At 41.5% G+C, this 25,875-nt stretch overlaps 1 protein-coding gene across 2 annotated transcripts in view; it reads left to right on the forward strand.

Moving 5' to 3' along the window:
• The first annotated feature begins 703 nt into the window (after positions 1–703).
• The window catches only part of ccnd2a (cyclin D2, a), a 32,894-nt gene continuing 7,722 nt past the window's right edge, over positions 704–25,875 (forward strand). The window contains exons 1-5 of one of the 2 annotated variants that reach the window (XM_041202198.1): positions 704–1,342; positions 2,534–2,749; positions 3,529–3,688; positions 9,450–9,598; positions 13,114–13,268. In XM_041202198.1, coding sequence (XP_041058132.1) covers positions 1,148–1,342; positions 2,534–2,749; positions 3,529–3,688; positions 9,450–9,598; positions 13,114–13,268 — 875 coding nt within the window. In that variant the 5' untranslated portion in view covers positions 704–1,147. The remainder of the gene's footprint in view (positions 1,343–2,533; positions 2,750–3,528; positions 3,689–9,449; positions 9,599–13,113; positions 13,269–25,875) is intronic. The other variant, XM_041202199.1, reaches the window with a different exon arrangement.

The raw sequence follows: 25,875 nt of genomic DNA on the forward strand, positions 1-25,875 counted from the left end.
CTTCCATGTCATTAAAGTTCTATGATTCTGTGGACTGCAGGGATGCATAGATGTTCTTCTTCTTGCTGTCACATATGCAGCACACCTGCATACTAGCATACACTGCACTGCTCTGCAGCTAGCTTTTTAACCCATTTTCCCCTGTTTATTCCTGTAAGGGAAAAAAAACCATGTCTTGCACCCAGAGTCTGTTTTCTTTGATCTTTGACCATTTTACACATTCTGAGATATGAATCACCAGGATTTTAAATGGCTCTTGAGATGTGGTAATCAGTATTTTGTCTCTGCAACTACAGGAGATTAAAGTCTGCATCTTTCCTATCTAAGTGTCTCTGCTTGAGGCAGGCCGTCATACCTTTTCTGGTGCGACATTCTCTGTTCTCTCAGGACAGGTCTGTCAACATAATCCACATAGGAATTTTTTAAGAAAGTGGTCACTTAACATTATCAACCATTTTTTGCTCCGTGTCCTTGCTTGTATTTCTTTAAAAACGCACACGTCTTTCTTGAAAAGTTCAATATGCCCGTAAGTAATTTGTGGCTGCAACCCACTTTTCATGACACTGTCAATCACTCACTGAGGGCGTGGCTATCTCTGTACCTATCAATCCATGTTTGTTTGCGGGACTATCTCACCACCTGTCAATCATTGCATGTGGGCGGGGCGATTTCGCTCCCTGTCAATCAATGCCTGTGGGTGGGGCTATCCTGGCGCGCACGGAGCGCCAGCAGTGGGGAGGCGGGCTCGGCTTTTAATCTCCATTAAACCCGCAGTTTCAGTCTCAGCCCCGATTTGAGCGCTTGTTCCTCTCGCCGGCTGTGGGCCACGGCTCCTTAATCCTCCCCGGAGATGAGAGGTGCCTGTGCCCAGCTCTGCCATCCTGCCGGAGGCCTTTAATGAGTGTCCCGATGTGCATGGCCGCCCTCCCCTGCCGCCGGCCTCCCCGCTTCCCTCTGCCAGTGTCGGATGTGCGCGCTCTCTGCGCCCGCCCAGCCGCTGCTCGACACCACAAGCGGCTGCCCGCTCCCTGCGTCAGCGCGTCCCGCTCGGAGCCGCAGCGCAGCACCGTCTGAGGGAGGTTAGGCCAGGACAGGCGGCAGCGGAGCCCCGACACCAGCTTCGCCTCCCATCCACCCCGCAGCCGCCATGGAGCTGCTGTGCTGTGAGCTGGAGACCGTGAGGAGGGCGCTGCCCGACCCCAGGCTGCTGCACGATGAGCGGGTGCTGCACAATTTGCTGGCGCTGGAGGAGCGCTGCCTGCCGGCCTGCTCCTACTTCAAGTGCGTCCAGCAGGACATCCAGCCCTTCATGCGGAGGATGGTGGCCACCTGGATGCTGGAGGTTCGTATTCAGAGGCAGCTGCCCGGGTACCCGAGACACCCGCTCCCTCCCCCTCAAACCAACCCCCCCCCCCCCCCCGGGTACCCGAGACACCCCCTCCCCCTCAAACCACCTCCTCTCACCTCCCCCCCGGGTACCCGAGACACCTCCCCCCCGGGTACCCGAGACACCTCCCCCCCGGGTACCCGAGACACCTCCCCCCCGGGTACCCGAGACACCTCCCCCCCGGGTACCCGAGACACCCCCTCCCTCCCCCTGAAACCACCTCCTCTCACCTCCCCCCCGGGTACCCGAGACACCTCCCCCCCGGGTACCCGAGACACCTCCCCCCCGGGTACCCGAGACACCTCCCCCCCGGGTACCCGAGACACCTCCCCCCCGGGTACCCGAGACACCCCCTCCCTCCCCCTGAAACCACCACCTCTCACCGCCCCCCCCCCCCCCCCCCCCGGGTACCCGAGACACCCCCTCTCGCCCTCCCCTTCCCCCTCACCCCGCCCTCCCCTCATACCACCACCTCCTCTCCCCCCCCCCCCCCCCGGTACCCGAGACACCCCGCACCCCCCACCCCCCGGTACCCCAGTCTCTCTTCCCTCCTCTCCTCTGTGGGTCTGGACTAGGGTTTGGGTGTCTGCAGTGAGGGGATCGCAGTTCCCAGCTCCAGTCCGCGCGGCATCATGGAGCCAGACGGCGGCGGCAATTACTGGAGTCGTTCGGTGCTGTCTGGAGCCGGGGCTTTCGTGGGTCGCAGACTTCAATGTTGTCTGTCGCGTAGGTGGGGGGGTGGTGGGGGGAGAGAGTCAGCTGAGAGTTTCCGGGCGGCTGTAGGAGAGAGATTGGGGAGGATGGGAGATGGTGTCAGTCAGACTGGTTGGACAGGGCAGTTAGTTGTCAGAGTTGGAGGTGGGTGGATTGTAAGTAAGATTGGGGGGGTGAGAGTCTGACATTGCGTTGGGTGTTGTGTCAGACTGTGGGCATATTTTTTTAAAAGTATTGTTTGAAAAGTGATAGTCAAGACTGCAGCCAATTGTCTCTAAGCCTTTTGGTGCTGCGATTGTGACTTTAGTTCATTTCTTGCTGACTGAACCAGAGGCATGTGACAGATCAGGGCTGGTGCCAGGACCTCACTCTCCACTAACAGTACTTTCCATGACCTTGTTAGTCCTCATTTTTAGCCATTTTTCCTCCTAGGTCTGCGAGGAGCAGAAGTGTGAGGAGGAGGTCTTTCCTTTGGCAATGAATTACCTGGACAGATTCTTATCGATTGTTCCAACTACCAAATGCCACCTGCAGCTGCTCGGAGCGGTCTGTATGTTCCTTGCATCAAAGTTCAAAGAGACTATTCCTCTAACAGCAGAAAAGCTTTGCATTTACACTGACAACTCTATCAGACCACGTGAGCTTCTGGTAATTTCACAATCTGCAGTTGTCTATGCAAAATTCCAATGTTGTAAATTAGCACATAGGGCCTATCTATACTTGGCCTTTTATCAAAATAAACTTCCAACAGAAGTGTAAAATGACTTTTCAGGTTTGCACTTTCTAGGAAACCTTTGTGTTCAGCTGGAAAGACTCATTCAGATCTTAAACTACACCCATAATCGCGATGATTCAAATATTTTATTTACAATACAACAATGTTATAGAGGATGTTTATGAAATAAATAGCACTTCTGTTCCTTGACATTTGCTTCAGTTACTGCTTTCTTCAGTTATAAATGTGGGCAAACCTCTTACTAAATTGCCCATAATCTGGATGCATGAGCTGAGAAAGCCTATTTGGCACAAATTAAAATGTAAAGATGAAGAAAACAAGATATAAGTATGCTCCATTTGTCTTGCAACAAACTAATTTGGGCAACATCTGCTATCATTGCTTACTAAATAATTTTAACAAGGCTGAGCCCAATATTTGAAGTGTATTGTTGAAAAGGGTGGTATATGCTTCAATTGTGGGAGCTGGTCTGTTCACTCCAACAGTGACGTGAATAGTGTAAATTTCGGTCTGTAGCTCCCTCTGGAGGTAGATATTCAAGACTTCACCCTGAATGTGTCAGTTGTGCTTCTACCATACAGTGGGCTTCTTGTTTGAAATGTCCTCTGAAAAACATTTTGGTATAGTTTATTTTCTCCCCTCTATTGTTGTCTTCCTATGGTGCATTTGACCTTTTGTCTCTCTTTGATAGGAGTGGGAGTTGGTAGTTTTGGGAAAGTTGAAGTGGAACCTTGCAGCAGTGACTCCACATGACTTCATTGAACACATCCTGAAGAAGCTTCCGCTTCCTAAAGATAAGCTGCACTTGATCCGAAAGCATGCACAGACCTTCATTGCCCTTTGTGCCACAGGTATGAGTGGTCCAGTATCTGCAACAGGTACCGTTTTATGTCTGATTAGGATACGTTGGTGGAGGAATCTTGTGATTACACTAGTGAAACAGACTAAACCTTGACTTGGCTTTGATTTGTGCTTTAAGTATGTAGAGGAAACTTCAAAGGTTTGCAATACAAATGTTGGTTCTGCTGCTGATTGCAAAATTGTTTTGGTTTGTATCAAATTGGGCATAATATGCATAGGATACCATAACATCTGCTGGAAAGTCACAGACCTGAAATGTTATCTCTATTTCTGCTTCTACAGATGCTGCCAGACCTGCTGAGTATTCCAGCACCTTTTGTTTTATTGGATTTCCCACATCCACATTATTTTGCTATTCTCTTGGACCATGCAATGATATTTGTTTAAGAATTTGTTCACAAATGAAAGCTTTCATGATTTTCTTTTTAATTCATTTATCTTTAATGTATTAAAAATCTTGTCAGCTTGCACTTCCTATCAACTTTTTCTATTCCAAATTCTTTTATTCGCCTTTATAACGGAAACTGTAAACTTGTCGCACTGTAATTGAACGATCCTATCAGTGAAGGAGCTGTACTGCCCCCATTAGTGGAAGGCTATGACTACAGTACAGGTTTATATGGCCAATTTCCATTAGAAATGTAGACCTAGGAATTCTTTAATGAAACCTACAAATAGGACAATATGAAAATATTAACATTAGGGCTCCGTTGTTTTGTATGTTCTGGTTCAGTTATCTCCTCCCTGTCGCTGCTTCACCTAAAGAATATGCTTGGTTTTGACTCCTTGTATCCAATATCACAGTAGATTGACTGGCATATTAATATATTTTGAAATTTATTTCCAGTATGTTCATGCTGGTTCTCATCAATTTTGTTCAGTGCTGGTTAATGGAGTGCTGCAAGTTTCACACAGCTAAGGTTTATGAATAGATTATACATACAAATTTTATGGGTAAATGTCTCTAATCAACTCTGAAATCATAGAAAAGACCATTTTATCATTAGTAATACATGAGGCTGGAATTTAGCACATTTTTTTTAACTCCTTCAGAAAAAAAAGCCAATTTGATAAAAGCATAGTTCCCAAGCTGGCTCAGAACCCTGTAGAAAGCAACAACCATGGCTTTTGTTTTGTGTAGTGCAATAAGCAAAATTCAAAGACCACTGCAGTAACTAAACAATAGAGGATGTGTAGAGTGACCTGCTTTAACAAGTTGGGTCCCTGTTGGGATTTAACATTCATAATTTAGAGTTTTAAAGCCACCTGTCAGTTATTGTTTGAAAGATGCTGAGAAATTTGAGATTAAATTTGTATTGTTATACTATTAAATCCCACAAAAGATATGTGTAGACAAAGGAGGGCATTTGGACCATCTGGTTTATCCTTCTGTAGAAAATTAAAATCCTCTCCCATACAGCATCTAACTGCCAATGAATATGAAATCTATGATGCACAAAGGATCGATGAAAACATTTCTTTGATATTTGGTGGCAGTGCAGGCATCTGCATTCGGAAAGCAGTTTATTTTGAGAGAGACGTTATCACATTAATTGTAGTCTCTGGAGCATATTCTTTCAATTACAACATGCAATTTAAAAGCCAAAAACTTGATTTTTAGCCCCCTTTTTTAACCATTATGACTACTCATAATGCTCTTGTAGTGTAGACTTTTAAGTATCAACTCTAGTTCTCAAAGTGACCGCTAAGGTAATTCTGAGCAGCACGCAAATCTGTAATTACCACCTTGATGCAAACTTTACCTGTTTCAGCAGTTGATGCTCAGAACATAGATAAGTTTGTAGAGTTAAAGGCGTCGTGCTGCTCCACCCAAGTTAGAGAAGTATAGGGCAGTTCATTAGCAGAGTGGTATCGTACCAGGCCAGTATTTACACTTTAATTCTGAGCTACAATCTTTGTTTGGAAGAATGGGGTATCGGGAAAGTTTTACATCATTACAGACAGACTACTCAAGACAAGAGTCCATTCCACATTCTTGGGCACAAACTTTGTACTGTAAACTGATGTGAAAGCAAATTTAAAATATTAAGCTCAGTAACTCAGCCGAGTGCTAATTGGTGAATATGACCACATATTAGCATTACTATACATAGCATGCAGTGCCTACTATCTGTAAACAGCACAGTTGGAATGAAAAAGGGAACTAATAATACATTAAACAGGTTACCAGTCTAAAATACCAGTGCAGTAAATTACTTAGTTTGGTTGTTACAGTTGATGGTTTTCTGTTTTAGTTTACAAGATCAGAACATAATTGCAGTTGGGGAAGGCCATTTAAACTATTTTAATTTATCGATTGAGGTGCCATCTACTGTGCCCCCTCCACTCTCACCCAACCCCTAACATTGTAACATCCAGTTGTTTCTTAAATGTTTTTCTTTTTTGCTGTATTGTTCAGTTTTGGAAATTTGTTCCATGTGTTGCTCACTCTGTGAAGAAGCATTTTCTGATATTCTTAGATTTGCCTTTTTGCTGATTTTTAAAAAAAAATCTTTATGTACTTGTCCTATTGTTGCAATTTTATCTAAAGTAATATGCTAGGTTTAGCTTGTCCATTCACCTTCATTTGTAGTGTCTGTCTCTATAAGATCATTACAGAAGCCTTCCTCATTCAGACCATTGACACTAGAGATTAATCTTCTGTCTCTTCTCTGTATTATCACCCTTGTGCCCTATTGAACAAAAATGAATGCAGTATTTCAGGTCTGACTTGGAGCACGGTGCAGTTTGATTGTGACTTCCTCTGATTTCAATACTGTTTCACCTTTATAGGTTAACATTCTTTTACTGCTTATCTGCGTTGGTTGGATGTTTCATGACAAGTCGACTAAGAATCCTAAGTTTCTTTCAATTTTATCCTTAACTACTGCGCAGCATTTGGTTTATATAGTTGACATTTATTGTGGCGCGGGTGAACTTGGAAGTGCAGTTGAGGTGGGGAGCAGGAAATGGGGTGTAATCTAGTAACACCAGTCCTCGAAGTTACGTGGGGGCAGGCGGTAGTTGCATCCACCATTGGAAGCCTGATGCATGAAAATATGACTGAGTGTTTCAGGCTGGGTCCATGTCCTGGAAAGTTCCAAAAAGTGAAGGAACCAATTTCAGCTTTCTATTGAATCAACAAGATTTAATTGGCTTTTTCTGCAAGTGACAACCAGTGCTGCATTCCCCATGTGAATGCCTAGCAAGCACACCATGTGCACCAATGCTGGCATTACTGCCTTTTGGAATATGTGCATTGCCTGTTCCTGGTGATGGGACAGCAAATGTTTGGCCCCCAAGTCCTTAGTTAATTTGGTATTACAGGACGTGTTTCTTTTGATGTATGTGTTTAGAAGGTGTAAAAATGCATTTAAATTTAATATTAAATGTTCACTCTACATTATTACATGAGAGATGTGGATGAAATTTCTTTTGATTTGCTACCAAGTAATTATAATTTTGTATACAGCAAAGAGATTTAAAGATGTCACATTAATGAAAATAATGGTTAGAAACCGATTCAAAAGTGTAACATATGAAAAAGCTGTGCAATGATGCAATATAAAGTGGAAATTTTTGATTAAGTACATACTCAGATAGTTTCAAACAGAGAGCAGCCTCAAAGACAAGTTGAACATAGTTAGTTCTGATAAAAGCACAGATGCTGGGACATTGATGCTGTCAGACCTGCTGTGTTTTTCCAGCGTTTTCTGTTTTTCTTAGTTCTGAGCTGGCCTTCACTTTATTAGGAATGCAGAAACCCCAATCCAGTGGGCAGTTTTGACACAAAGATGTTCTTATTGACTCATGCACTGAGATTCATCTGTGATAAGTGTGTTTGTCTTTTGCAGCTGTTTTAATTTTCAGACTTTTACTACTTTTTTAATAACCTGATTAATCAGGTCAAACAGAGGTCATTGAAATTGTGGCTAAGGTACTTTCAACTTTAAGAATTTTTTTTTGGTATTAGACTTGAAGTGTGTTAGAAAAACATTACAGATTGGAAATGGTGCACTAGAAGTTGTGCTTTACATATTTTTTTTATATCCTCCATTAGCTTTGTTCCAATTAATTGGAGAGCGCACTGTCTCAGTGGAAAGAGTATTGAATCATTTAATGCACACATACATTTCTACCCTTAAGCAGAGATATATTTAAACTGGCCTGTCTTAGTAAATAGAAGTAATTCGTTCTTAAGTGCCTTCGTAACTCCTCAGTGTCCCAAAGTATTTCACATTTGAAGAATTACTTGAAGTAGTTGTATAGGTAAATGTCAACTGAGAAGTACCTAATGATGCACAAAGTGTGTTGGCTGAAGTGCAGTTTTTGATTTGGATTTCCTGAGGCATTGCTCATAATTCAGATGTGTGCTTTAAAGAAACATTTATACCATGTTGCACACCATATTATTCTGCTGGTACAGTTAATGCCATAAAACCTAATTGCTGCTAGTAGCAGATGAGGTTGTGCAGAGTTTTAATTTTACATCCGGCTATAGTTCAGAACCCAGAATACAATGTAATGTCTTTATTCTTTGCTTAGATTGCTCATATTGCAGGCATTCTGACTCATGTCCAAAATGCCTTAGTTCTGAGGGGAATGTCTGTGCATCCCAAATCATTAATTTTCTCTCCTTATACCAGTTTTAACAATGAAAATTTACATGTGGGATACCTGAATTACAACAAACATGTATGCTAAACATACTGGTTTGTTTTGTGTTTAATTACGTATTGGCTAATAAGTATAGTAGAACTGCAGCATCTATAGTTTTCGTTCACACTATGTAGAGTAGCAGTAAGATTTTATCCGCACAAACATTAACGTTTTAGAAAATAATGTCCCCATAAAATATTGCAATTTCTAGTTGGTGTTGTAGTTCAGTCATTGCTTAATTAATTATTCCTAATCCTAACACAGGGCCTTCTAGGTGACCCACAATAATGCTGTTCTTTTTCACGTAAAAAAAAATTCTCCTTTGCTAGCTTGGTCGGGTGAGTTGGCAAGCCGCATGTGTGAAATTGGTGCCCTGCCCCCCAGTCCTTTTGTGAACATGTCAGCTTGAATTCATATCAGTAGGAAGGTCATTTCCATGATTTTCAATAGCGAAGATGAGGAGATGGTTTCAAACAATGGTGCCACACTCTCCCGTTAGAGACTCTTGCCTCAACAGTTGCAGTAGTTAATTAATATGCTAAAAATAGGAGCTACTGATACAAATCACTGCCTGTTGCACAACAAAGAGGGGACATGTGGAGCTTTGATAGCCAAGTTTATGGTGCTTGTTACGGAGGAAAGGAAGAGTGGAGATAGAAGCTATGTACGTCTTTTGGATGCTAGGCATTAGTCACTCTGGGCCTCTGGCCATTTGCTAGCTGTCTCATTTGCATTGTGAATGACATTAAAGGAGCTTACAAGGTTATTGGGCAATGAAATGTGTTCATGTGACCACACGTGGAAGCAGACCTACAGCAGTGTTGGTTGGCAGGGGCACTGTGGCTCTTTATTCAGACATTCATGATCAGTGTGTTTCTGGGATGTCATTTTATTGAAAAGAGGACCATATATTTTGACTCTTTTAAATATGTTATAATTAACAAGAGTTGTCTGGATCAGTCTGTTCAGATGTAGCATGAGGTATTATGAATGAATGGGGGTGAGTTATTCCAGAAATTTGGTTTAAAAGTCATTGTATTGTTTGAGAGCATGTATAGTTTATAAACCTCTGTGGTATATCTGAACCTGCAGACTTCAAATTTGCCATGTATCCACCATCAATGATTGCGACTGGAAGTGTGGGGGCAGCAATATGTGGACTTCAGCTTGATATTGGCAACAGTTCACTTTCAAGTGACAACCTGACAGATCTCCTGGCCAAGATCACACACACAGATGTGGTGAGTATCCTGTTACACTATTCAAAGGCACTGACAGATGGTTGGCAACCAGTATCTTGTCCAAAAGTATGTTCAATCTTTGTCAAAAGTCCTCATGCAGTTAAATTGCTGTAGGTGCAAGTAATGTAATCTTCCTGGAACATTATATTTCAGGGCACTTACAGATTTACACCCTTTGGTTTTTTTCCCCAAATTTATTTATTTTAAACACATTATCTTAAAGGGGAAGTGAGAAAGAGGTTTTACTTTGTGTAGCAGTGAATCTTACGTCTTGACTAATTTAACATCCTTGCAAAGCAGTGGATTCTTACAAAACAACGACTTGAAATATGGGGTCTCCATTCCTTTTTCATGAATGTAGGTACAATGGCTTAGTAACGCTGCATTTGTCAACTGCCTTTTTATTCAATATATAAAAAAAATAAAAACACAGCCACTTTGAGGTGCTAGTTGACAATGTTTCAGGAAAAAAGTAAATGTGCATGTTCAGAGGTAAAGATACTGATGTGCTTAATAACCACTTGGTGTTCTCTTCTAGTTGCTTGATCTCCCATCAGTGACTAATTGTGATTAAGGGCACATGATGTGCATACAGTTGATTAGCTAGTCACAGTGCATTTGGAATGCAAGCGTGGAATGATATAGTCATCGTACTTATCGGAAATTTGGAATGCTTAAAAGGTGATTTTGAGAGTGTTGGATTTGTAGTAGTTTGAACATGTGAAACCCAGGGCTTTCTGGTTTCTGCTCCAACAGCCATAGGTCATTTTTATAACTTAGTTTCAGAAAATGCTTAAATTGATGTGGCACTCCTGATTTTCATATGGACTGTTCAGCTAGAAGATAGTGTGTGGGGGCAAGATAATGCACAGAGGATGGCTGAGATTCAACTTATTACATCAGTGGAAAAGTCCATTGAGAAATGGGGAGAAATAAAATCCAACTGCTATATTCAAGGTCTCAGTGTTATTTTAATTGATCTATTTTTAAAACTTGTTTGCTGTTACTAATTGGAGAGTTATTTTAAAGAGAAGCAGCTATGTGCTCCATCAGTTGGTAAGTAATTTGTTGCTTACATATGATATCTGTATTTTGGCAGGGTAGATAGTCACAAAGTGTTGCTGTAGGCTTGTGCAGTCTTGCCATAGCTTTAGCATGACATTACTTTCCAGACATGGTACTCTGCATTTAGCATTTTCCTGTCCAAAATAGAGGGTACTGTTCAAGAGCAACTCTTAAGTTGTGAAGCGCAAAATGCGAATTAAGCTAAGTATACATGATGCATGGTTTTTATTGCCACTGATGGAATAGTGTTTGCATATTGAGGAATAATTCTTCTCAAGTTCAGTGCCTGAAAGCAGGTCCTTGGCAATTATTCACCGAACCACAGCAAAGTGTCATGATTTTTTAATATGTGTAGGGCAAGGAGGCAGACCCCAAAACAACCTCTGCTGGACTGTGGATTGAACCCCGTACTGTTGGCACTAATCTGATTCACACGCTAGCCATCTAATCAACTGGGCCCCCGTTCAGAAATTACTAGCTCTTAATTTACAAATTTTGTTGAAATAGATGTTGATGTAAAGTGTTCTTTTTAATGCCTACAATTATTTTTCATAAATTATGACCCAAAAACAAATTGCAGGAACAAGATTTATAAGATGCCCTTCCTGAGAATGTAATTTTGCTTGCAATAATAAGAGAGCTGTTGACTATTGCACACCTTTAACACTTCCTATGCAACCAACAAATGACTAAAGTCCAAACAACTGTCCAAAGGTTTCTTAATGTAGCTATGGAGCCTGCGATATCCATAGATAACGACTCAATGACAGTTGAGAAAAGCCAAATTTGCCAGCTAGGGCCTTCCAAGTGCATATTTGGAACATATATTTTTGGCAGGGTGGAAAGGACATGGCAGTTTCAAATGTGTCAAGCAACCAGTGTGGGGAATTTGTCACTAAAAGACTGAACTCCATGAAACTACATGCAGAATCTGTTGGGCACATGGGAACAACTCGCACAACCCAGATTAGGTGCAAGTTAATTGCACAAAGCATGAAACAACATGTAGGAAGTCATTTGATGTGTGATTTTGTATATACAAAAATTACTGTACTGACTCATTACTAGGACCACTACTTTTCTTGATGTGAATTAATGAACTAGACTTGGGGTGTGCAGAGCACAATTTCAGAATTTGCAGGTGACATACAGTTCACAATATTTCCAAATTGTCAGGAGGTTAGTGATAGACTTCAAGTGGATTTAGGCTGATGGAATGGGTGGACATGTTGCAGATTAAACTAAATGTAGAGAAGTGTGAAGCGGTATATTTTTGTAGGAGGAATGAAGAGAGGTAATATAAACTGAAGGGCACAATTCTGAAGGAGATGAAGGAACAGAGACACGGCGGGGGCAGGGTATATGTGCCCAAATCATTGAAGCTAAAAGGGCACATTGAGAAAGTGGTTAAAAAGGCATATGGGATCCTGAACTTTATAAATAGGGACATGGTGTACAAAAGCAAAGAAGTAATGATGAACCTTTGTAAAGCACTGGCTCAGCCTCAATTGGAGTATTGTGTCCAATTCCAGGCATCATACTTCAGGTTAGTTGTGATGACTTTGGAGAGTGCAGGAAACAATTATGAAAATAGTTCCAGGATTAAAGGACTTCAGTTATGTAGATAGATTGGAAAAGCTGGGGTGTTCTCCTTAGAGAAGCGAATGTTGAGAGGAGATTTGAAAGAAGTACTCAAAATCTAGAGGGGAGTAGATAAGCTGTTCCCCTTGCTGGAAGGGCCAAGAACCAGAGGGAACTGATTTAAGGTGAATGGCAAAAGAACCAATGGTGATATGGGAGAACCTTTTTATGCAACGAGGAGTGAGGATTATGTTAGGATTTCGAATATACTACCTGAGAGTGTGGTGGAGGTAGATAAGAATCGGGGCTTTCAAACGGGAATTGGATAAGCACCTAAAGAATGGGAACCTGCAGGGCTACGTGGAAAGGAACCAGCTGAATTGCTCTTGCAGAGAACTGACATGGACATGGTGGGCTAAGTGGCCTCCTCCTTTATTGTAATCATTCTATGATTAACAAGAATACAGTGAGCAAGATACTAATAAGTGAAAGTAGGTTATGAAAATTACATTGCTCATGCCATGATGGAAAAGATAAGTATTGTAGGAATGCCCAAATCACTACCTAAATCCCCACTGCTCTTTTTTTTAAATGACAAAACTGGCATATAACAAGAGGACCCAATGTGCATCATGTATTGTGCAATGTGACCACAAACTCCCTATGTATAAGGGGACAACTTTAATCTGTTCGTGAGGTGGTAGCTGGAAGGCATTGGAACTGCAGAGATTAAAGCATTTGAACTACTGGTATGCAACATATACTTATTTATCAAGTTCTTGTTCATTGGTTATACACGTGTATATTGCAGGTAGTATCCAAATAAGTGTGCTTATATGCTGCTAATGAGCCACCTGGTCTTTTCACAGATCAATCTGAACCCAGTGGTCAACCAAATGCCACCAAAGAATACTGAGTCACCTGCATGCCAGACATCATCACTCCCACTTGAAGCAGGCACCATTGCAGATACAGCCAAAGGAGAAATGTTTATAGTGATGTTAAGCAGAAAACTCCAGGAAAGGTACAGAACACTGATTTAGAGTAGCACTGGAGGAGTCAGTTCTTACAAAGTAGAGGTACAGTATGTTGAGTACCATTCCTTGATTGTATGGGAATACCTTAGTGAGGCTGCCTTCCAATGGACGCTATTAAACATGTTATAGTAAAAGGTTCACGCTGAAGAACATATAGCCATGGCATTCGAAGGTGCTGTATTTAGGCAACCTAACGGTTGTGCATAACATAGCCTACCATTGAGCACACAGCTGGTTATAATTGAGGTCTCAGTTACGCAGGCAATAAATCAGACAGAGGGTCTTTATGGAATACTCTCACTTATGTAATTCGGGCTTTGGGATCCAAACTAGAAGGTGCGACTGTAGCCAGGTTCAACTTGCTTGGAGAATGGTTCCAGGCAAATATGAAGGAAGCATCCTGAAACCACATGGATACAAACTTGTATACTCACGTAGGTATGTAGCCTCCATAATGAAGGGGTGCCCTTCTGTTACAGAATATGTAGAATAGCATGGGACTGAGTGGTTGGCAGTCAGAGCCATTGCATAACACTGCACAGGTGATGGAAGATTCCATCTTTGAAAGTAGTGGGCTCACAAAGACTCCAGCAGATGGGAACCTTCACATGGCTTCAGCTTCGTTAGGATTGTCCCATATATATGTAGTGATTCTTCATTCCAGGGAGGTTTCCAGATAGATATGAAGCCATTGATAAAGTGGCACTTATCATTGTGCTTCCCTATAAGAGCAACAAGCACCAATAAGCAAAAAAGTTTGACCATTATGGGAAAATGTGATAGTCAAATATGTAAAACAGATAAATCACTGGTATTGAAAAGATTAATAAAATTAATTGATCTTCGTTAATAAATTGTAGTCTGTCTTTTCTCCCAGTGAAAACCTCATTAGGGACAATCTTTCCTGTCAGTTATAATGGGCACGAAGTTTGGTGAGGTGGGAATCCACCCATACCATGCCCATCCTGACCATGACCTATTTTATGGAGACTGGGTTGTGTACATTTAAGGTTGCCAATTTTGGATGCACTCCTAGAGATTTCATCACGTGACCTCAGTTTCAGCCATCCCAACCAGAAAAAAGGCCTTTTTACCCCACCTCCAATCTTTTAACTAAAGTAAAAGGGTGTTCAAAAAAAAATGAGGAAAATACAGTTTATTTTTCATACTCTTATTATTTTTCTCCTGGGTTATCCAGGAGATTGAACTTTGATTCCTGAGGACCATAGGACTACAGCGGTTCAAGAAGGCAGCTCACTAATGCCTTCTCAAGGGCAATTAGGGATGGACAATAAACGCTGGCCTAGCCAGCAATGCATTCTCTAAATGAATTTTTTGAAAAAAATGCCCCACCCCCCAAAAAAAAATCCTTATATCTATCCAATTCTCCCTTTTTTTGTATTCTTTAATTACCTCTGTCATCCTTTTGGTCTGCCTCATCTGTTAACCACCCCCTGTTAAGGTAGTTTAGTCTAAAGGTTCTGTGCCTGTTATATGCTTGATCTGTCCCATTTTCCATTTCCCCCCCGCCTGCCCACCCCACCAAGTCCTAGAGTTTGTAGCAATCTCAAACATTATAGAGGTTCTGTTTATCTTTTTACTTAAGACTATTCTATAACTCTATAACATCACTTGACTCGAACCTTCCCTTTGCTCATCTACTGAAACCCGCATTAGCACCTTTGTTACTTCAGGACTTGACTATTCTGATGCCCTCCTGACTGGCCTTGCAGCTTCTGCCCTACATAAATTTGAACATCTGAAATTTGCTGTCTGTATCTTAATACATTCCAAGTCTCATTCACCCATCACCCCTGTGCTTGCTGGTCCTCACTGGCTCCACATCCAACAACGCTTCTTATTTTAAAATCCTAATCCTTTTCAAATCCCTCCATGGCTCCTCCATTCCTTTTATCTGTACAGACACCTCCTCCACCACAAGTCTTAGATCTCTCTGTTCCTCTAATTGTAGCTTCCTGCACATGCCTGATTTTATTCATTTCATCTTTGGTGGCAGCGCTTTCAGCAGCCTTAAGCTTCCCTAAACCCCTCAGCCTCTCTACCTCTTTCTCCTCCTCTTAAGATGTTTCTGAAAACCTACCTCTTTAATCAAGCTTTTGGTTATCTTTCCTAATTGTTTCAATGGCTTGGTGTCAAAAATGTTTTTTATTTTTGCTCTTAAGCAAAAATATGTCCCTTATTTGACACAAGCTTTTGCAACATTTTACTGTGTTAATATAAACTATGCTGTATGTAGAAAGAAAGACTTGCATTTATGTAGTGTTTTTCACGACCATAGGACGTCTCAAAGTGCTTTAGAACCAATTAAATACTTTTGAAGTGCAGTCACTGTTGCAGTGAAGGAAATGTGGCAGCTAATTTGCGCCTAGATAGCAGTTTTTAAATAGTGAGACACAGGACATTTTTAATTAAAAACAATTGTTGGCTGCATCAATGGCTTTTGCCTTGAAAGGTACAAGGTTGACTGGAACCTTATTTATGAAGAACAGTGATTCATGATCTCAGACTAGAGTTCAATGTTATATTCATCTAGATAGGCATTTGTCAAAATAATTAGTTATTTTAATCTTCCTGTCCAAATTAATCAGTCTATGCAAAAAACAGATATGTAATAACAGCCAGAAAAACTGTTTTTGTGATTTTTGACTGAGGGATCAATATTGGCCAGGGCACTGGGGATAACTCCCCTGCTGTTCAAAATTGTGCTGCGGGATTTTTTACATCCACCAAAAAGGCAGGTGGTGCCTTAGTTTAATGTCTTATCTGAAAGACAACACCTCCAACAGTGCAGTACTCCCTCAGTACTGCTCTGGAGTGTCAGCCTTGATTTTTGTGCTCAAGCCCTGAAGTGGCACTCTCACTGCTGCCCTTATAAAATGTAGTTCGTTGTTGGATCTTTCTCTTGAGAATAAACAGTGCCAAGCCTTTAAACTTAGTTCAGGCAAGTTAATTCAGATATCAGTTTGATCTTTTTTTGGTTGGGTTATCACAGCGTAACATTGCAAGCACATGGAAGCAACTTTGTGCCTCATGTATTGGCACACTGAATAAAATGTGGGACTGAAAATCATGGTCATTCTGGTAAAATCTATTGTAATGAGGGGAAGCCTATTGAAATAGTCAGAAACTATACTAAGACATGGATATGCCGTGACTGGCCGTGGGCTTAAGTTTGCAGAGTGCTCTTGTTGGGTCAGAACCTCTGCTCACCCATGCAAGGGAATTAGTGGAAGGATGCAGGGATAAGGATTCCCTAAATCTAGAATTCCTATCCCTAGGCTGTGCATTGGGATATAGCATTGGGTTGGCCTGAACCTGAACCAAGCATATATCATCAGCAAATGAAAGGCTGGAATTTTTACAGTCCGTGGTGGTCCCCCCCACCCCCCTCCCCACACACCAAGTGTGGAGTGCTTCAGATGAACCCCCAAATCAACTTATGACTTTTCTCCTGACCCTGCGAACTGCAGTGCAGAGGCTACTGATTAGTGCCAGCTGTTGCAGCTTGGTCAATAATGTACTTTTTATTACTGCTAAAAGATTCAAATAGCATTTTTACACACCTTTTTGAAATTTGCCATTTATGTAAATTGTGGAATGGAAATAAAAGTTATATTCAGCCCCCTGTCATGCAAAGTTTTTTTTGCAAAAATAAACTTTATTCATAAAATAACTAAAAAAAATTACAAGACATCTCAAATTGTCATAACAGGAAACTGCTATGATATCCACATTTTCTATATGTTTCTCTGAGGCGCTTCAATACATAAAGAATATTGCAAATATTTCAAAATAGTCCTTACATAAAATGCAAATTTATTGAATCTACATAAGCCCTTTGTATTTTGGAGTGCTGTTGATACTAGGAAAACCTTGTGTATACTGTCCACTGTATCACTCTCCATCAAGGTAGAAGTATCTTTAGGATGGGGGTCATGTAATACTTCACCAAACAAACTAAAGGCTTATCCACTCTTTGTGCTTCTTGATGCTTGTGATTTGGAAGCGTATGATGGGACTTGCTCCCTCATCCTGCTTTGTTTGTTTGCAGACTGTACTTAGTATGCAAGAAAACAGCAGCCAGGATTGACTGAAATGAATGGAAGAATGAGATCGTTTCCTACTTGTATTTAGTTGAGTTGGCAGCTATTAACATTCATTCAACTTCTCCATCTGAGTGCTTTGCATGTGGAGTAACAGTGGGGTGATGCAGCTACATAAAATAATACTGCTGTTCCATCACATCCCATTCACAGTGGAAAGCAGAATGTAGCAGGTGACTCTGTGCCAGTGATCTTAAAAATCAGGGAAATGAGTTGAAGTATTTCTAGGGGCAGTTGTAAATTTTAACAATTTTTGTGCACAAGTAACCACAGTTTGTTTAATACACTTTTAGTATAAATTTTGTCACTAATGTATTTCAAAATTTCAGATTGACTTTAATGATACATTATCACCCAGGCGACAAGAGTATTTGTTATCAGTGCAGAAAGACTCAAATAACATTTTTAGACATCCTGTGAAATTTTCCATTTAAGTAAATTGTGTAATGGAAATATAGAAGAGAATTATATTTTTAGCCTAGATAGCAATTTTTAAGTAGTGACTCCTTTAAATAACGACAATTGTTAGATGCATCAATGGTTTTCACCTAGAAAGGTACAAGATTGACAAAAGCCTTATTTATGAAGAATGATGACTCATGATCTCAGAGGCTAGAGTTTGATTTTATATTCAGCCAGCTGGATGTTTGTCGAAATAATTTTCTGTTCTAATCTTCCTGTCCAAATTCCTCAGTCTATGGAAAAAGTAGCAGCTCTCCCTTGTGTGAAAACCTTCAGTACCCTTCCCTGATTATTTGCATAAGATCTTCAGTAACCCACTCGTCTACTTATAGAAGTTTGCAGTTGTCTTTCACCTCTCGTTCCCTTCCTAGTTTATTTAGCAAAAATAATAGGTTCCTAGGTTTTTAGTGTTGCTAGGGAAGAATACCATGTTCCACTGCCAGAATCTAATTTCCTGTGTTCTTTTGATCCCAGTAATTTGAAGCAGTGGCATAAACTAGCTACTTCTCAAAAGCTGTTAACAGCCACTATTAATGGATACTTTCTAATGGAGTGAATCAATCCTAGCTGATTCATGGAAGAAAGAAAAATTCTGAGTCATCATCACAATTCATGACTTATTCAATTTTCTTCACTTATCAAAAATCTTTGTAATTAGTACTGCCATTTACTTTGTAAATGCTATGGAAAGGAAAAGTACCCTACACCCCTTAACTACAAATATTTAGCAGCCAGCTTTGTTAGTTTTTGAGCCACATATAACCATCACTTCAATACTCGCAAGTAAGACAATATTTCCATATCCCTCCAAACACTGATTATTTTAGCTAATACTTTAATTTAATCTGTTAAATACCATTGTTTGGTTTCAAGGAGGATAAGTTCTGGTGTATTTATAAATAATTTCCCTTTAATGCAATGGTGATAGCATAACTATAAAATATTGTCCTAAATAGAATGCAGTTGTGTGTGATCGACTAGGAGGCTTGATGCCCATGAAGTATAATCCTTCCCTCTCCTCAGCAGCTCAATGTATCTATAAGGTAAATCATGAACTGAGTTTTGAGAGCGTGAACGTACAAATGTGCCAGCTGGGGAGCAGAGCCTTATGATTGTTCTGTAAAGTCTCAATAAATGCACGCATTGAGGACCAGTGACATTTGTAAATCAAACATTTGAATTCAGATTTGTAATGCGTATTTTCAGAAATATTTTTCTCCCCATTAAGGTTCCCTTGGGTTGCATGCCATTTTCCACCTCTGCAAAGAACTTGTTTGTGCAATTGTGGGCAAGTAGCTATGATCAGCTACTTTATGGAGCAGAAATTAGTGTGGTCACACCTTGTAGTTTGTTTGATTTTGTGTTTTAAATGTAGAATGCTGTATTCTAACTCTGGATAGATCCACTTGCAGCTGATGTGTGTAAAAAGTAAAAGGTCATCTGTTCACTTGCCATGGTAAAAAGAGATTTGGAAAAGGCCGATGCTCAATTACAAGGCACAGTGTAATAGCAGTAACTGACTTTAGCTGTTTGAAAGGGCAAGGTAGTCTTAGCTGATTTCTCTTGCATGCTATAAAAGATGACATCTGCAAATTTTACTTTAATATCTTGGCATTCTTTTACTATAGGAGCACATTTGGCTCCTCTTCCACTGGTGACATAATCACCTCAGTTAGTGGAAGCATTAGTGGGGAATTGAGTTTTTTCATCTAGTTTTGGGAGATCTGGAACTCACTTTCTGAAAAGTTGGTAATGGCAGAAACCCTCATTGCGTTAAAAAAACCAGTTGGATATGCACTTGAGGTGCAATAACCTACAGGGCTATGGACCAAGAGCTGGAAGAAGGGATTTAGGCTGGATAGCTTTTCTTTGGCTGGTGCTAATGTGGTGGGTGGAATGGCTGCGTTGTAAATCTTTCTATGTTTCCAGGATCTCGGCATGTAATTGAGGCTGATTATTCAGTGCAGTACTGAAGGAGTGCTACGTTGTTAGTGGCACCATGTTTCAGATGAGATGTTAAACCAAGTCCCCAACTGCCTGTTCAGATGGACCTAAAAGATACGTAATCCTGTTCAGAAGAGCAAATGTCCTAGGCAGCATTCATTTCTTAGTCAATACCTCCAACCAGTTAAGTGGACAATCTCTTTCATTTGCTATTTGAGATCTTTCTATCTACCTATTGACTACTCCTGCAAAATAAAAACCCATTTGGTTCTAAAGTTTTGGGGGACACCTTGAGGATGTGAAATGTACTATATACGTGCAAGATCTTTCCTAATGGACGACATAATGGACTGTGCTGTAATATGTTGAAGTATATCCATGAACGAGGAAGAGAAGATTAATATCAAAAGAATTGTAATATTGCTGAGCTTTGGAAAGACCTCTAGCTTCACCCACTTCCAGTCCATTGATACACTGGTCACAGGAAATGGAAAGTGGCCAATACAAATTCATGAAGATCTGTAGGGTTCTCTGATGTAGGTTTACTATTTACTACTATTTGTCCGTGATAGATGAGTGCAACTGGAAAGGACAGCATTTTTTGCCATTCCCTAATTTCCTTTGAAGCGGTAGTAAGTCGATGACTGCAGCAGTTCAAGGCATTGTGGTGTAGGTACTCCTATGGTGCTGTTAGAGACGGATTTTCAGGATTTTTACCTAGCGACAGTGAGATTGGTAATGTAGCTCCAAGTCAGGATGGTGTGCGACTTAGAGGGGAGCTTGTAAGTGGTAGTGTTTTCATGTGTCTGTTTTCCTTGTCCTGAGTGGTAGAGGTCAAGGGGTTTGGAAGTTGCTTTTGAAGGAAACTTGGTGAGTTGCTGCAGTGCATCCTGGAGATGTTACGATCTGCTACAACTGTGCACTGATGGTGGAGGGAATGAATGTTCTTAGGTGATAGATGGAGTGTCGATCAAGCAGGCTGTTTTGTCCTGGATGGTGTTGAGTTTCTTGAGTGTTGTTGGAGCTGCACTCATCCAGGCAAGTGGAGAATATTCCATCACACTCCTGATTTGTGCCTTGTAGTTGGTGGATAAGCATTAGGAAATCAGGAGCTGAGTTCTCACTGCAGAATTCTAGTTTCTGACCTGCTTGTAGCCATAGCATTTATATAGCTGGTCCAATTCAATTTCTGGTCAGTGACAACCCCAAGATGTTGTTAGTGGAGGATTCAGCAAAGTAATGTGGTTGACTGTTGAGGGGTAATGTGTAGATTCTCTTATTGAGGAAGGTAATTTCCTGTTGCTTGCCACTTATCAACCCAGGGTCTGGAAGTTGTCCAAGGCTTGCTGCATGCAGGTATGGACTGCTTCAGTATCTAAGGAGTTGTGAATAGTACTGAACTCTGTGCAACATTAGGGAGCAAACATCCCCACTTCTGACTTCATGTTGGGGGATAGGTCATTGATGAAACAGCTGAAGATGGTTGGGCCTAGGACATTAACCTGAGAAGTTGCGGCAACAATGACCTGGGGTTGAGATGATTTTCCTACAGCAACTACACCATCTTTTGTGCTAGGTATGACTCTACAACTGATGGAGAATTTTCACCTCACCCTGATTCCGATGGACTTCAATTTTACTATGGCTCCTTGATGCCACACATGATCAAATGCTACTTTAATGCCAAGGCCTGTGAATTTCACCTCACCTCTGGAATTCAGGTCTTGTCCATGTTTGGACCAAGGTTGTAATGAGGTCTGGTGCCAAGTGGCTGTAGTGGAATCCAAATTGAGGTTTTTTTTTAAAGACAGTATGAGCAGGTTGTTGCTGAGTAAATACTGTATGATAGCACTGTTGACGACACCTTCCATCACTTTGATGATTTGAGAATAGACCCTTGGGGAGTTAATTGGTCAAATTGGATATGTCCTTTTTGTGTCCAGGATACACCTGGGCAATTTTCTTTGTTGTCAAGTTGTCAATATCGTAGCTATCTAGGGCTGTATTTGGTCCTGGAACACAAATCTTCAGTACTACAGCTGGGATGTTGTCAGCCTTTGCTGCATCCATTGACTTCAGTTCCTTTTTCACATGGACTGAGTTATGCTGGAGACCGCTGGAGGGACACTGAGAAAGATCATCCGCTCAGCACTTGTGGCTGAAAATGCATGTAAATACTTCAGCCTTGTCTTTTGCACTTGCATGTTAGGCTGCCCTCTCATTAAGGATGGGGATGTTTGTGGAGTTGTCTCCCCTTATTAGTTGTTTTAAATGTCCACCATCATTCACAACTAGTTGTGGCAGGACTGCAGAGCTTTGATCTGACCCATTGCTCTGGGATCACTATCTCTGTCTGTAGCATGCTGCTTCCTCTGTCTTGCATGCATAGAGTCCTGTGTTTGTAGCTTCACCAGGTTAATCTCAATTTTAGGTATGTTTGGTTTTGCTCCTGCCTTGCTGTCCAACAGTCCTTGAACCAGTGTTGGTCTTCTGGCTTGATGGTAATGGTAGAGTCAGAGATATGCTAGACCATGAGGTTGCTGATTGTGGTTGAATGCAATTCTGCTGCTGATAACCCATAGTGCATCATGAATGACTGACTGGTTTTGAGCTGCTAGATCTATTCTGGATCTATCCCGTTTTCACATTGTCGTAATGCCACACAATATGATCATGGGTGTCCTCAGTGTGAAGTCAGAACAAGGACTGTGCGGTGGTCACGTACCAAACCTGTCATGAATGGTACCATCTGCAACAGGTGGATTGGTGAGAACAAGTTCAAGTAGGTTTTTCCCTCAGTTCTCTCAGCACCAGTCGCAGACCTAGCCTGGCAAGTATGTCCAGCTCTCGGCCAACTTGTTCGATAGTGATGCTATTGAGCCACTCATCATGCTGGACATTGAAGTCCCACCACCCAGAGTGCATTCTGTGACCTTCCTATCCTCTGACCTCCTTCCAAGTGGTGTTCAATATGAAGTACTGATTCATCAACTGAGGGAGGCTAGTAAGTGGTATTAGCAGAAGAGTTCCTTGCCCATTTTTTTGAGCTGATGTGGCAAAATTTCATGGGGTTCAGCATTTAAGCTGAGGGTGACTCCCTCCCAACTGTATACCACTCTGTTGCTACCTCTGGTGGGCCTCTCTTGCCAGTGGGATAGGCAGACCCAGGCACAGTGATGGACGAGTCTGAGACATTAACCTGTCAGGTATAATTTGGTGAGTATGACTATGTCGGGCTGTTGTTTGACCAGTTTGTGGGGCAATTCTCCCAATTTTAGCACAAGTCACCAAATGCTAGCAAGGAGAACTTGCAGGGTCAACTGGACAAGGTGTGCCTTTGGAGTTTCCAGTGCTTTGTTCAATGCTGGTCTGTTTTGGTTCTATTTAGCTTTTCTGTAGTGGTTTGGTAAAACTGAGTGCCTTGCTAGGCCAGTTTAGAGGATAATTAAGAGTCAGCCACAGTGCTGTTGCTCTGGAGACACATGTAGGCCAGACAAGGTAAGGGTAGCAGATTTCCTTCTCGAAAGAACATTAGTGAACCAGATGAGTTTTTATGAAAGTCCAGTATTTTCATCGTCATTAGTACTGCTTTTTATTCCAGATTTATTAATTCCCCTTATGTGCAGCTTTGACCTGCAACAAGTGAACCAGTGCTGAGATTTTGAAAAGTTAAGGAGCACGTATGCAGGTGTTCTTCCTGTATCTTGACATCGATGAATAAATAAACGTGCATCATACATCAGGTTTATTGGGATCTTGCTTTATAGGGCTGTCTTCACAGATATTAGTATGCAGGAGTGATAGTTGGAAAGTTTTCCTTGCTGAGTTGTATTTGGGTAAATAAAGCCCTGGGCTAGATGTGACCACATTTTCAGAGGAAGGTTGACAATTGACAGATACAGTTTAACGTGGATAAGCATAAAGTTTTTTTAAAAAGACGCACTTATATAGTGCCTTTCATGAACACAAGACGTCCCAAAGCACCTTCCAGCAATTAACAACTACTTCAGTTTAGTCAGTGTTGTAATTTAGGAAATGCAGCAGCCAATTTGCATACAGCGTGTTCTCACAAACAATGTGATGATGACTAGATAATCTCTTTTCTGTTATTGAGTGAGGGATAAATATTAGCCAGGGCACCTCTGTTTAATGTCTCATCGGAAAGACAGCATCACAATGCCACATTTTCTCAGTACTGCACTGAAAGTATCTTGCCTACAGTTTTGTGCTCAAGCTCTGAAGTGGGACTTGATCACTCTAAACTTCCGACTCAGGTGAGAGCTCCACCAACTGAGCTGCTGCTGAAAGTTAAGAAGAGGGGTTGAAGGGGGAAGTGACTTAGATTTCTTCAGGGTCAGATTGGACAAGTATGTTGGAGAGAAACATATCACCAATTTGCAGCTGCGAGGAAGACAGGATATGAATTTTGTTCAGCCTAACGATTGTGTTGCTGTGTTTTGGGCATACTTTACGTATGAACATTGAAAGAGCTGAAATACTGTCTGGTTGCTTTGCATTTGCTGTAGTTAAGCTGTAACACTTAGTGCATGCGTGCTTTGCTCCTCTTTGGTAGGCTTAGCAATGTTTCTTTTTCACTCACACCCTGTTCTTTGGAACACAGTATTTGCCCTTTCTATTAACTTGCATGCAGTCTGTACAACTTGTCTGAGGAGGAAGCCCTTCAGCGCCAAGCAGGGTAATTCTTCTTTCATCCATTTCAGAAGGAGCAGCTGCATCAGTGAATGGAGAGGTTCTGTGTAGACGTTGCACTATTCTTCAGCAACTGCAGTGATTTCCTGACTCTTTTATTCTCATTGCAGAAATAAATCAGTTTGCCTTTAATTTGTAACTGCAGCTGCACCAGATTCAGTCTCTTCTCTCCACTCTCTTTCTCCCTCCCCCCCAAAACCCAAACTGGCATTGAAATTATAAATGGGCTGCACCCAGAAGATCTGGTGGTGTCAGTTCCTGAACGTGCTCATTCAAAGCCTGCAGTGTGTATGTCCCACAGGCCAAGTGCAAGATGGAAAAATCTGCCTTATGTGCTGGAGCTGTACTGAAACTGAATCAGTGCTTGGGGAATGCTACAAAAAAAATCTCTAACCAGCAGGTCAGAGTAACTGGAGTTCTACACAAAACCCAGGCTGCCTCTATCCTTTAGTTTGGAGTAAATAGTATAGTAACGAAGTAGCAAACACTGGTGGTGTACAAATAATATTTAAGATCATGGGATAATTCAATAAACTTTCAGTTTAGATGCATATTTGTGTAATATTGTGGAAAATTTTGGAAAAATGATCAAAAACCTAGTTTAAAATAATAGGAATGTTTTTAGAACTGTAAAGAGTTGTAGAGGGGCTGGATTTTCATAAGTCCATAAGGCTGAGTTTGGATCGAGACTGCATTGAAAATCACGTTCCTGGATGGCATGGCTGGATCCCAACACTTCTGGAACACAACATGATTTTCAAAAGGAAGAGGAGGGGAGCTAGCAACCTGCATGCTGCGATTAAACTGGTTGTTGAGCTCGTCGTGGAGCTCATTAAGAATTTGGAGAGAGACAGTTTAAAATTTTCTGTCAGGAGGTGCAGGGAAAATGGGAGGGTCTGGTACACATCAGGGGTGCATCTGTCGTGAACACAGTGGGGAGCCAGGAGGAATAATGCATCCATTAGTCAACAGATGTGCGAAACTGAGACTTGCACTCAGCTGCTCAACCAGTGGCATGGAGTTGCCACCGCTGGTGCTGAGAGGTTTGTGTTTATGAACAGAGTGGCAGTATTCTTGAAAGGGAAATGAGGCTGCTGGCATCACGTGAGCATCAGAAGTTGGTGGAGGAAGTCTTCATGAATGAATGAGCAGCAATGAGGGAGTGGCCTTAGGAACAGTCTCCTCTGAAATTGACAGAGTAGCGAGGTGAAGCTTCAATAGATGCACCTTCCTAGTCTGGAGGAGGTCAGAGGACCACAGCAAAGGGATGCAAGGGGAAGAAGCCGCACCCCAAGACATCAGGTAGCATTGGTCAAGAGTCAGCTACCTGTAAATAACAGTGCCAGTGCCTGAA

The sequence above is a fragment of the Carcharodon carcharias genome, chromosome 13 (assembly GCF_017639515.1).
Source record: "Carcharodon carcharias isolate sCarCar2 chromosome 13, sCarCar2.pri, whole genome shotgun sequence".
NCBI classification, from domain to species: domain Eukaryota; kingdom Metazoa; phylum Chordata; class Chondrichthyes; order Lamniformes; family Lamnidae; genus Carcharodon; species Carcharodon carcharias.